Source organism: Notechis scutatus, chromosome 4 (genome assembly GCF_049901735.1).
Source record: "Notechis scutatus isolate UNSWTSFEM ecotype Mainland chromosome 4, rNotScu1.2, whole genome shotgun sequence".
Taxonomy (NCBI): domain Eukaryota; kingdom Metazoa; phylum Chordata; class Lepidosauria; order Squamata; family Elapidae; genus Notechis; species Notechis scutatus.
The window spans coordinates 17,180,937-17,194,683 of NC_142012.1; the positions used below are offsets into that span (position 1 = coordinate 17,180,937).

The 13,747-nt window shown below is 39.1% G+C and overlaps 1 protein-coding gene across 1 annotated transcript in view; it reads left to right on the plus strand.

Annotated features, from left to right (window-relative positions):
- The window catches only part of GRID2 (glutamate ionotropic receptor delta type subunit 2), a 1,056,494-nt gene that overhangs the window by 214,977 nt on the left and 827,770 nt on the right, over positions 1 to 13,747 (plus strand). The window contains exon 2 of the mRNA XM_087962873.1: positions 5,139 to 5,294. Coding sequence (XP_087818999.1) covers positions 5,139 to 5,294 — 156 coding nt within the window. The remainder of the gene's footprint in view (positions 1 to 5,138; positions 5,295 to 13,747) is intronic.

Below are 13,747 nucleotides of genomic sequence, written 5' to 3' on the forward strand. Positions count from 1 at the left end.
AATCATGTCAATCTATTTTGCATGTAAATAAGAACTGGCAAAATGATGGAGGAATTAAGGAACAGGAGAGGAAAGATGGATGTTTTCAATGAGATTTGCAAGGAAATGACAAGCTATTGAGATGGAGAGGCATGGAACAGCTGCTCCAGATGGCAACAGAAGTAGGGGGGGAAATTGTGGGTCAAAGTGAAGAAAGTTTGTGTAGGGAATCTGCTGGCACCAAATGAATAGTTCTGGCAAGAAAATGGATGACACATGACACAGAAAAGAGACCATGATAAATTAAGGCAGGGAGATTGTGTTCTTTTTTAAAAAATCAAGGATATGACTGGCCTCAAATGCCCTAATAAACCATTTTGACTGATCTGTGGAGGACTTTCATTGTAATGCAAAATCTATGATATTACCAAGAAGAAAGCATGACAGGATAACTTGGACAAAATTGCATCCTGCTATATTGCATGTTGACACAGGGCAGTTATTTTCATATTTTGCCATTATATAAGGCAGACTCACATGGCCTAGATTGAGTCTAGGGCAGGGCTGTCAAACTCGTGGCCTGTGTGCTGGATATGTCATGCACTGGCCACACCCAGTTTAGTGAAGGGGGAAAAAGTCATGATACATCACATGACGACACAAGTTTGACATCCCTGCTCTAAGGAATACATCATTACAGGGAATAGGGAGAATTCCCATCTCAACTATTTTGGACAAGAAAGAGTTAAATGAAAACTGGAATTTGATTTGTCAACTATCAACTCTAATTTATCAAGATATTGAGATAAGACCAGCAACCTGAGGACTCAAACTTTAAGTAATAGAAGCGTGAAACAGTGGTGGGATTCAATTTTTTTTACTACTGATTCTGTGGGCATAGCTTGGTGGGTGTGGCAGGGGAAGGATACTATAAAATCTCCAGTCAGAAGTGGTATTTGCTGGTTCTCCGAACTACTTAAAATTTCCACTACTGGTTCTCCAGAACAGGTCAGAACCTACTGAATACCACTTCTGCCACGAAGGTCTCCCGCTCTTCGATAAGCATTAGAAGCACAATGTTGTGTTTATTTTGCCTTTTCTTTTATGGAAGAGAAGGATAATATCCTTTTTGGCTAATTTAATTAACACAAATCCCCAGGATTCTAGAACCGTAGATCCAGGAAACATAGCTAGCTAGGAAACAGAAGAAAGTAAATATAAATTAGAGAATGTCTTTTGATTTATGGAAAATTATGTAATTCGTTTCATTGATACTTAATAATGAAATGAGTCTGAATTTCATGGGTTTTTTTAAACTTTTAGTTTCATTTTGATCTGCCTACAAAAGAAATTATCCATTCTCTCTGGAGAAGAAAGGGCTATGGGAGAAGAGAGAATGTGCCAAAACAAACAAATCCTCTTTTTATCTTTTTCACAGAATGTTCAATACTATTTTGTAGAGCTATGCAAAGTTTCATAGAAGTGATTCACTACAGAGAAATACATTTACAAAGCTGTTTGCAAAGCAGTGTGGTTCCTGCATGTCAGCCTTCCCTCACAACACTATTTCAAAGATTTTCAGGCTGAGCAACTTTCATTATCCAGTGTGGAAACCCTGCCGCCAGCTCTTAAGGGAAAAACTTTTAAGACTATCCAAACTGTTTTTCTTAAAACTGGCTTCCATGGTATGAGTCACTTCATCAAGTTAATCTACATCACTTTACACAGGCCTATTCAGGATCCAAGTCAATGTATAACATTGATCATCCAATCTAATGGGGGGATAACATATGCAAGCAATTTGTTCCTAAAAGTTATATTATGAGCTACAAAGAAAATAAAAAGGATTCATTTGAGAATTAAACAACTAAAGAAAAGCTTTTTTAAAATCACACTGTAATTATTATAGTGGGTCACAACTAATGGTAACACCTAGATGATTTGGGCCGATCATGAAAAAGATAAACGAGATCAGATTGCTTACCTAAGTAGGAAGTGAATCAGATTTTAGAGCTAGAGATGAACTTAGATCACACTTGGAATACTACATCCAGTTCTGGTCACCTCGATGTAAAAAAAAATGTTGAGACTCTAGAAAGAGTGCAGAGAAGAGCAATAAAGATGATTAGGGGCCTGGAGGCAAAAACATATGAAGAATGGTTGCAGGAATTGGGTATGTCTAGTTTGATGAAAAGAAGAACTAGGGATGACATGATTGCAGTGTTCCAATATCTCAGAGGCTGCCACAAAGAAGAGGGAGTCAAGCTATTCTCCACAGCACCTGAGGGCAGTACAAGAAACAATGGGTGGAAACTAATCAAGGAGAGAAACAACCTAGAACTAAGGAGAAATTTCTTCATAGTTAGTTAAGAAGAGATTGGATAACCATTTGTCTGAAATGGTATAGGGCAGGGGTGTCAAACTGGTGGCCCACAGGCCAGATGAGCAGGCCATGCCCACCGCAAAGGGAAAAATGTTATGATACATCATGTGACAGCAATGTGACATGGCAAGTTTGACACCCATGGTATAGGGTTTCCTGCCTAAGAAGGGGGTTGGACTAGAAGATCTCCAAGGTCCCTTACAACACTGTTATTCTATTCTATTCTATTCTATTCTATTCTATTCTATTCTATTCTATTCTATTCTATTCTATTCTATTCTATTCTATTCTATTCTATTCTAAACTGAAAACAAAATCCCAGAGACTATTAAATATTAAATTGTGACTTTATTGGTTCCAAGAAAACAACATAGTTGTATGCCTATAGTGATAAAAAGTTTTGCTTGACTCAAGAGAAATTAAATTTCATCTTACCTAGATTGGAATAGCTAGTAGACAGATAGATTCTACTGTAATTATATTGTCATGAAGTGTATTTTTACCTGGCTGTGTGGGGTCTTGGTGAAGCTGCCAACTACAGTGCCTTGTACTGTTATGTTATCATTTCTGTTGGAGGAAATAATGACATTCTGTACTGATGTTTCAATCTCTTGGCTTGATCCCTATACTAATTTCAGCAAATCTCCATAAATTATTGCATATATATATATATATATATATATATATATATATATATATATATATATTCCTTATTTTGTCCTGAAATATCTTGAATATAACCCAATGTTTCATAACATGAAATGTGGTGATGAAACATGATGAAATGTGAATTTAATAAGTGCAGTCTTGCATCTCCGAACACCCAAAATAAAGGCTTTGTGTCACAGGGACAGTATCAAGGACCTGAAATGCAAATGAAATTAGAACAAGGGAAGGTTTTGTGTCATAATTTTATTCAACTATATCAAGGATCAGAAATGCAAATGAAATTAGGGCAAGGACAGATACTCCTTCAGTATACCCGGACTTGCTGAGATTAATCTGGTTTGAATTCCAGTAAACTTCCACCTGTTGCTTCTTGTCCTATTTTCCAATGGGTGAAAACTTGGTAAAGAAAGATCCAATCTGTAACTCAGGAGAAATTTCCTGACATTGAGAACAATTAACCAATGAAACAGCTTGACTCCTGGACTTGTGGGTGCACCCTCACTGGGGATATTCAGAAAGGATGAGATAACCATTTGTCTGGGGTGATATCACATCTCATGCTAAGGACAGGAGATTGAAGTGATGATTAGAAGACCTCCAACGTTTCTTCTAAGCCTATGAGTCTATCAATTTCCAGATCTGGATTTATATCACTTTCCAACCATTTATGGATACCGTCTGACTATTCTGCTCCATGATCTAGAGCAGAGGTGTCAAACTTCATTTCATTGAGGGCTGCATCGGGATTGTGGTTGACCTTGGGGGGCCAGCTCTACATTGCTGACATTAGGGAGCACCTGGGATGGCTTGGGTGGGGCTGGGGGGAATCCATTGTCTCCAGGGCTCATCCAGGAGTGGGATGGGGGTACCCCTCGCTGGCTCCACAGCAGCGCCATGGATCTAAGGATGTCCGTATTCTTGCCCAAACAGCCGCCACCAACTTTTAGATCAGTGCCCAGTCGACCTGGGCCGGGGCTAAGGCACCAGGGGCCGGTCCTTTTCTGTTTCCAAGGCAGCCCTGTGGGCCAGATTTAACTACATTGCAGGCTGGATTTAGCCCATGGACCTTAAATTTGACACCCCTGATCTAGAGGAAGACTGGGGAACAAGTAGTGCTCTGGATATTGAGGAATTATTATGCCTTATTATTTAATCATGCTGACTGGTGCTACTGGGAATGTAATGGGAAATATTTAGACCCTTACATAAAGATGCCCAGGTAGATCTTTATCATCCAAGTACCTTGGATGCATGTTTATGTTACAGCATGACCTGGCTACTGATCAAAATGTAACCAAATTAAACCAAATAAAGCAAAGAAGCAAAACAGTTTACAGCAGGGGTGTCCAACCTTGGTAACGTTAAGCCTGGAGGACTTCAACTCCCAGAATTCCCCAGCCAGTGAAGTCCTCCAGGCTTAACGTTACCAAGGTTGGACACCCCTGGTTTACAGCGACTAAAGGTACACCTTCAAGGTAGGTGAAAATTATATAACATCCCATTGGGAACTTCTGCTTCAGAAGGTTACTAGATAAGAATGCATTGAATTGTGTAGGTATGTAGACATACTGAAGATGCAAGAAGATTGGAGCTGGGGATTCCCCTCCTGTTCTTTGATTTTATGGATGTCTACAACATCTTATCAGTGTTGATTTGGGAGGGAGCAATGTTTATAAATCATCTAAATGTAGGCTCCAGGGGTGGCATTCAGCAGGTTCGGAGCAGTTCTGGAGAACCGGTAGCAAAAAAATTTACTAGTTCGGAGAACTGGCAAATACCACCTCTGATTGGCCCCGCCCCATCTATTCTCTGCCTCCTGAGTCCCAGCTGATTGGCTGGGTCTTCTTTTGTTACCCTGCATCGGAGAACAGAGCTGGAAAGCAGGTTAGTGGGGTGGGGAGGGAATAGGGATTTTACAGTATCCTTCCCATGCCACACCCACCAAGCCATGCCCACCAAACCGCACCATGTCCACCAAGCCATGCCCAGAGTAGTAATTTTTTTGTGAATTCCACACCGGTGGGCACATGTATCTCAAGTGTTACATCTCTGTTCTTAACTTTTGCTGTCCTGGATTTTGACCATGTTCTCTCTCTCTTTTTTTTAGGGGCAATATTCGATGAATCCGCAAAAAAGGATGAGGAGGTGTTTCGCATGGCCGTTTCTGATCTCAACCAAAATGATGAAATCTTACAAACGGAGAAAATCACCATCTCTGTGACTTTTGTGGATGGCAACAACCCGTTTCAAGCAGTTCAGGAAGGTAGAGTTTCCAAGGCTGATTTTTTTCTTCCTTGTGTTTTTGGTGATGTTTGAAATGCTTGCAAATGAAGTCCTGTTGAAGGAGTTTGCTTTGGATATGGAAAGGCACTTTGTTGCATTCTGCAGAGTCTGTCAGATGGATGAAATGTTTCTTCTTAAGCGACAGTGATTCGGAGCAGCAAATTTTGCTTTTCATCATAGTAATTAATTAGGGGACTTTGAGGCCTCTGACAGAATGAGCTCTTTTAGTCTGAAGGAAATGATTGGACATGATTGTCGCCCCAAAAAGTGAGGACAGAGATTTCTTTTTTTCCTCTTAAGATGCTGTGATATTTATTTTGGCTTGGTGCTAGTATATTCTGACAAGTGAAAAATATGAATTTAAGGCTTCTTAACATGAATGAATGTTCACACTTGTTATTTTATCCATACTATAATGATGGCGTGTGAGAAGAGAGGTAGGAAATTGTTGTGATTGGTCAGTTTATGATAAGCCTTTTGCCAATAAAATTTGGAAGAGTTACAAAGTTACATTTGTCCAAAAATCGTGAGAATTTCATCTGTCCTGCCACTTTCCCAACTTATCAATATAGTTCAAGTGTGGTTATATATAACTGAGTGATCATTGTTTTACGTACATAACAGTGGCTAAAACAGAAATTAGAGATTAAGTCTTGCTGAAGTAACTACGTTTAAGAATTTCAACTTTCTATAGCCTGCAAAATTCATTATTGATTCATGTATTCAGATATCTATGCAACACATTCTGACATTCTACATTGTGTGTGTGTGTGTGTGTGTGTGTATTACTGCATTAGTTGAATGTTGGAAGGTAATTGTTTTTTATTTTTCCTTTGTACAAGCAACTACTTGTACTTTCCTATTACTCTTTTGAATTCAGATTGATTTATCCTTTTTTTTTAAAAAAAATGGGCTCATTGAAATCAAGGGAAATTGGTATAACAACCTATTATAAGTCCCAGGGATCACAATGGCTGTACTTTCAGAGTGTCTAAATTTGAATTCACTCCTGAAGTTTTGTGCTATTGTATTGCACTGTGCAAGAAAACGGTGCTTGTTTTGTTTGTTGAACTTGCGGCTTTCACAGTTATCATTGTGTAATTATAACAAACATGGTTCGCTTGATATTTCTGCTAGAGCAAGTGTGGTAATTTCTCTATTATACCACGATGAAAATATATGGTACAGTTGGTTTTTTCCCAAGACTGTAATTTAGGGTTTCACAGACTTTAATTTGGGGGTTTCAAGTAGGTCTTTCTATGTTAGATTCAGGAGGAGGAGATGTTTTCTCTGCGACTAGTTGCTAAATATGATTCTCTTTTCTTCAATCACATCACAAAATTTTTGAATGAAATTTAATAATATTTAGGAAATGAATAATGGGATGAAGACAAAACCAAAGTAGTTGATCCTATCTTTTCCTTATAAATTAAATATTATTGCTGATGCTTTATTTAAGCAGCATTTTCTTTGCCTGCAGTTTACACAACAACCCGTTCCTTATTTTAATAGAACAATTGTCTTATATATAATTATAAACAAGACCTATGACATTCTCGGTAGAGTTTTGCAGGAAAGGTATTTTATTGCACAGATGACTGTCTTCCTTCTTGAAGAAGAGGTCATCCTTTTTAATCTCCTTGTGTAAATTATTATGATACCCTCAGGCTTCTTTCTTCTCTGATAGAGATCTCAAGATGCCTAGTTAATACTTCTCGCTTGATTGATGAAACTTCTGTTATGAAAGTGGTTAATTTTTTTTCCTCCCTATAAACTGGAAAACCTATTTTGTAAGTAAAACTAGAAAGTGATCTCAGGAAACAAATGGGTATCTTACAAAATGTTATAGTCTGAGAATGCAATATCTTTTAAAATTAAAATCATCCCTTAGCAGAAGGGTGTGAAACTCGATTTCATTGAGGGCCACATCAGGGTTGTGTTTGACCTCGGGGGGCTGGGGTGGGTGTGGCCAAAGTAGGTGTGGCCAAGGTGAGTGTGGCCAGCTCGACATCACTTGTGTCAGGGCACCTGTGGTAGCCAAGGACTTCCCTCAAACCCTCTCTCACTCTCACTATATTCTTCCTTCCTTCCTTCCTTCCTTCCTTCCTTCCTTCCTTCCTTCCTTCCTTCCTTCCTTCCTTCCTTCCTTCCTTCCTTCCTTCCTTCCTCCCTCCCTCCCTCCCTCCCTCCCTCCCTCCCTTCCTTTTCTTTTTCCTTCCTCTTCATTCTCATTTCTTCTTCCTTCCCCTCTTTCCTTCTTTTTCCTTCCTTCCTTGCTCTCTCCCCATCTTCCCTTCTTTTTGTCTTTCCTCTTTCCCTTTCTCCTTTCCTGTCCCTTCTTGCAAGCTCAAATGCAAAAGGAGAAACATTCCTCCTTTCGTTTTGTTTTTAGTTTGTTTTGCTAGCCCTCTGCCAGTGAAAACGGAGCTTGGGGGGGCATGCGCACCCCCCCAAGCTCCGTTTTAGCTGGCAGAGGCACTGCATGCCGGTCTGTCACTGTTTCCAGGACAGCCCTGCAGGCCAGATCAAAACCAGCGGGCCTTGGCCTTGGTATCCCTGCCTTAGCATAACACAGGATGGTGAAGTTCTACCCTTAGCAAGAGTTGATGGGCATCAAGGCAATCATTTCTGGGTTCAAAAATCTGAACAATGACTAGATGGGAGCAAACTCTCTTTTGTCCTCAGTGCTGCCAACCAGTACCGTGTTTCTCATATAATAAGGCCGGGTCTTATTTTTTTTTGAGCCCCGAAAACGTGGCTAGGCCATCTTTTCGGGGGTGACTTTATTCCCCCCCTTGCATCTTCGGGCGGGTGGGTGGCGACGGCTTGGATGTTGACATTCGGCGTTGGTGGGGCACTTCGTATCGGGGTCAACGCAGGCAGCACCATATCCGGGTGTGCAACAAAAGTACTTCCTAACGGCAAGCCCCCACCATTCCCCCATTCGCATGTTTTAATATAGGCCTTAATTTGGGGGAGGGGCTTAATTTCATTTCATGCCTATAAAACATGCTGGGACTTCCTATTGGGGAGGCCGTATTGTTGGAGAAACAGGGTAATCATCCAGATTTTTGCAGCCCAGATTTAGTACTTTAGTAGAAATTGTTAGTCCTATGAAAAAAAGTAGAACAGTACAAAAAGTACAACAGTGAATATTAGTGTCAGGATTCCGGCAAATTGCCCTAATTAAATCATGAGTCTCGAGCCAAGCTTCAAAAGAATCCAAAAGATTTATTAGGAGGAACATGTTGGCATTGAGCCATATAAAGCCAACTCTGACACATGTGATTTGCAGTCACCTGTAACCCTGTTTCTCCCCTCCCCGCTGGGTGTGTCATAAATCAGATTCTCCAACCGAAGGACATTCATGGGCTGGGTGTCATCAATCACATTCTCCAATGAAGGATTTTCATGGGCAGCTACAATCATTGTAAGATAAGCATGGAATGTACTTCTGGTTTTAATTTCCGTACTGTTCCTTCAGGCTTTTCCCTCCCCCTGCTTATGGCAACTTGAAAACAAGCATAGGAATGCTTTACGAGTTGATAACTAGCTTTATCTTTATGGCAAAGTTATGTTAATAAAATCTTGCAAATTGGAATGTATTCTTCCCCTCCTTTCCTTTTTCTTTCCCCAAAAACAAGGGACGGCCCGAATTTTCTGAAATGTCTTTCCCTCTTCTTTTGTGAGCTGAAATACCCTTTGCTTGATTTTTGTTTATTCTGCGTCTATTCCTCCTGAATCCCAAAGTCTTTCCCAAATAACATTATAGAGGCTGACATAACAATGTTGCAGATTTTTTAAAAACATGATTTTTTGGGGGGGTATCTCTTATTTGGCAGTTCTCTGACTATGATAATATCATCAAGTTTCTATGCTAATAGAAAAACCAAAGTCAAGAAGTTTAAAGTACAGGAAGTCCTTGACTTACAACCATGATTGAGTCCAAAATTTATGTTGTTGAACAAGGCAGTTGTTAAGTGAGTTTTGCCCTCTTTCATGACGTTTCTTGCCACAGTTGTTAAGCGAGTCATGTGGTCATTAAGCAAATCCCCTATTGACTTTGCTTGTCAGAAACTGACTGGGAAGATTACAAATAGAGATCATATCAGGTCAGTACAAATGTCATAAATACATACCAGTTGCCAAGCACCCAAATTTTGATCACGTGACCATGGGGATGTTGCAACAGCTGTAAGTGTGAAAACCAATCATAAGTCATTTGTTTTGGAGCCGATATAACTTCAGATGGTTACTAAATAAATGGTTGTAAATTGAGGACCTCTTATACTCCCAATCAAATTCCATGCTCCTTTATAGGGAAGTGGCTTCTATTTTGCTCTATGAAGCCTACACCCAGACATAATATTATAATCTTATTTCTATATATAATGATTGAAACAAGCAAAAAAAATGCTATCTAGCCTTTCCTGAAACGTAGAAACTGAATTATATAAGGTCAACATATATCACTCTATAGCAGGGATGTCAAACACAAGGCCCATGGGCTGGATGGAGTTATACCCAGCCCATGGGCCCGTCATGAAAAAAGTAAGGGACCGGCCCACGTTGTTTTGGCCCGGTCTACTTAATGCAAAGAGGAAACATTGTGGTGTCAAGCTGACCATGCCCACCCAAACAGCCACACCCACCCAGACAGCCATGTTCAGTGAGTGTGATCAAGCTGGTCATGCCCACCCAGTTGGCCATACCCACCCAGTCAGCCACGCCCACCCACGCCCCCTCGAGGTCAACCACAGCCCTGATGCAGACCTCAATGAAATTGAATTTGATACCCCTTCTCCATATTATAGTATTTTCCTTTCTGGCTAAATATAAGCCTCCAGGGAACAGAAACAAAGCTCTTCTCACCTCCTATTTTATGCAAAGGCATTAGGCATCAAAATTGAGTCCTACACATTTTCTGGAGTGTGTGTTTGTGTGTGGGTGTTTGTGTTTCTTTCTGTTTAAGCAATGGTGATCCCTTTGTATATTTTTGTGTCTCTAGTACCATTGTTCCATAAACTCAAAATATGTAATTGAACATGCTTCAATATAATCTTTCAGCTCAATCGTAAACTGTATTCTCACTCCAAATGCCAGCATTGGTTGTTGTTGTTTTTCCTGAATGTATTTCATTAAAACAGCCTAAGCTGTTTTTAAGTGAATAAGTTATGGCTGTATTGTTATCAGTTGCTTTGTCTCCTTGTGCTCTGCCTCTTGTTGAGACAAATTGAAGCAGTCCACTTGAGGGCTAAGCCTGACAGGTGTAAAAGGTTCAACTTTATAACTTTATATTTGTAAAAGCAGTGGGTTGTAGAAGCAGTGGGTTGAATCTTGTTCAGAGGTGGGAATTGTCAAGATAATAATTGACTGTTCAAAATACCGCAGGCTTTATTTTTAACTTGATTACAATTCCTTTATTATTCATTGCTGTTCTGTTATTTTTTAATCAATATTGGTTCTTGCATTCATATTCTTAAATATATCTGAGTGGTTTTTGTAAAGTCTTAGATATTGTCAGTACTGCATTTAAAATCACTTTTGATCAACCTGAGTAATCACTAACTATTACCGCTCTGTACATGCTCTCATGTCTCTCAGAAAGTTTTTCCTTTCCAATATCAACTTGATTGGAATGCTGTACATGTGCAGAACTGCAGGAATTGTGATTTCATAAAAATACAATGCATATTTGTATAAATAAGAGAAGAACTTCTGCATTTGTTCTCTTTCTGTAGTCATAAAAAAAAGAATCAGGTGTCTATGGAGATTTTCAGTCATCCAGGTTAAAGTTGTCCCAAAGATGTTTTTTTAAAAAGATAACTGGACTATGTTTTTCTTTGCAGATGTTTCACTTCTTATTCAAGAAGCTTCTTCAAGACAAAATCGAAGAAGCTTCTTGGGTGAGAAGAGAAATGTCTTTAAGGAAAAATAAAGGAAGTCCAGTTGCCTTTTGAAAAAAATAAACACCTTTGGGATGAGATTCAGGTGACAGCTCCTTGTTTTCAGCATTGTTGATACCTTTCTTATGTAGTCATTATCTGTACTGTGATCCAGATTAAATGAATTTGCTTCAGCTTCATGTCACAGCTGTGATTAGATCTCCCATAAAAACCTTTAAAGGATAAAATTGCTAAGGGTGTAGTTTGTGCTACATTGGATTGGTTTACCTACCTCCTGACCCTGTTTCAATGATCTAAAAAATATGACAAGCATATTCCACATTGGACATGTTCCTTGCTCTTGAGCGAAAGAAAACATAACATTATAGCGCAGATTTTCTTTCACTTTTCTAGCCAAGCTTTAACTATAAAATACAGAATATAGCAAGTCATCAAACATGAAATTAAATGTGCATTACTGAAATGAAGTGAAACAGTTCAAACTTCAAATCTTTGTCCCATTTTTTTCTACATTGTAATTGGTCAATCATAAAGCATCCACAACTTCTGATGGCAAACTGTTCCACTGGTTAATTGTCCTCACTGTTAAGAAGTTTCTCCTTAATTCCAAGTTGCTTCTCTCCTTGATTATTTTCCATCCATTGTTTTGTTTGCCCTGTCCTGGTGCTTTGGAAGATAAGTTGACCCCTTCCTCTTTGTGGCAACCCCTCAAATACTGTATAGCAATAGCACTTAGACTTATAAGAACATTCTCTAAGCAGGCTTTGCAGAGTCAGCATATTGTCTCCAACTCTGCAAAAAAAAAAAAAAATTCTTTATGTACACTCAGAGCATATGCACCAAAGGAAAACTCCTTGTGTGTCTAATCACACTTGGCCAATAAAGAATTCTATTCTATTCTATTCTATTCTATTCTATTCTATTCTGTTCTGTTCTGTTCTGTTCTATTCTATTCTGAGTCCTCATTTTACTTACCTTGGAAGAATGGAAGGTTGAATCAACCTGAGCCAGTCAGGATCAAACTCCTGGCAGTGGGAATGCAGAGTTAGCATGCAAGACTGCATTCTAACATTGTGCCACCTCAGCTCCTACATTCCATAATAAACATTGTGGAGTCCTTGGTGCTTTGTCCACTTGGTTGTTTGCTTGCAGATGTTTCATTACCTGAACATCTTTGGTCACTGAATAGCTAAGTAACAAAAAGTCTGTAAGAAAATAACAAAGCTCAGAGGATAGCAAGGATTCTACAGTTAAAACCTGAGCCACACATATTCTCTTTTAAGAACAACTTCACCAAAGCAATTGTTGTCTGCCTGACTAGGTAGACCAATCTAGAAAACCAATTTGATAGAAAGCTAAGACTAGCTTTATTGAAATAGCTTGAATAGCAGAATCCAGCAAGAGCAATCTTGTTGCATTTCTGCTTCCTTCTAGAATTAGGGAAGTATCTGACCGAGCTATTTCCAAATATTATCTCATTCTGGACTTTAAAAAAGCTTCATCTCCTCTTCCCAGGTGATCATTCCTTCATAACTTCATCAAAGTCTTCTTCCTTACACTGTACACTTGTCTTGATTTGTGAGATTGAGAGTAGCAAATTTTAGGTGGGCAGTCTCAAATAGCTGTTTCTATTCAAATCTATAAAATGTAGATGAGATTAAAAATATCTCTTAGGCACCGTGGTGAACACTTTCATTTTCAGAATAACATTTCTAGCTATTCTTCTGGTGAGAGATCTGCCTTCTCCCCAAGATCTAGGCTATCATATATCATTAACTATCTTGTCCCTTGCTTCACAGCGTTAGTCATGGAGCAGCTGTGCAACGCTCAATGCCACCTGAGGCCTGGCTTCTACCTAACGCTCAATGCCACCTGAGGCCTACCCTGCCTTTATTCTTTTCAGTGGGCTTAACAAAGGAAACCTTCTCCAAAAGCTTCTGTAAACTTTTGACTTTCAAACACTTCAAAGTCCTAGCTCTTTAAGCTTGAAGCTCTGATCTCATAAATTGGAAAGTCACACTTGCTTTTACAGAGACTTTTAGGAACGTGTCCTAACACTAAATTTCAATGTGGGAGGTTTTTTGGTTTTTTTGCTGTTACACTTTTTAAAAAGTTTTAAAAATCTTATTTGGGAATGGTTTTTTATTGGCTGCTTAATTCTTGACTTCCCTTAGCATTGTCTTCTGCTGAGTTAGGCAATTAGCCCATTAATCTCATCACTTCTATCACCCATCCCCTCCCACTTGTGACTGTATGACTGTAACTTTGTTGCTTGCATCCTTACAATTTATAGTGACAGTTTTCTGGTATGATTTGATTGTCTATTTGTACCCTTTGACTATATTAAGTGTTGTACCTTATGATTTTTGATGAATGTATATTTTCTTTTTATGTACACTGTGATAAAAAATCAACCATTCAGGTATTCAGACAACTGGAGACACGTGAACAATAAATAGGAGCTTTATTATGGAGCTTTGGCAAAGGAGAATTCTGCGCTCATAGCCGCAGAAGACATGTTTCCTGG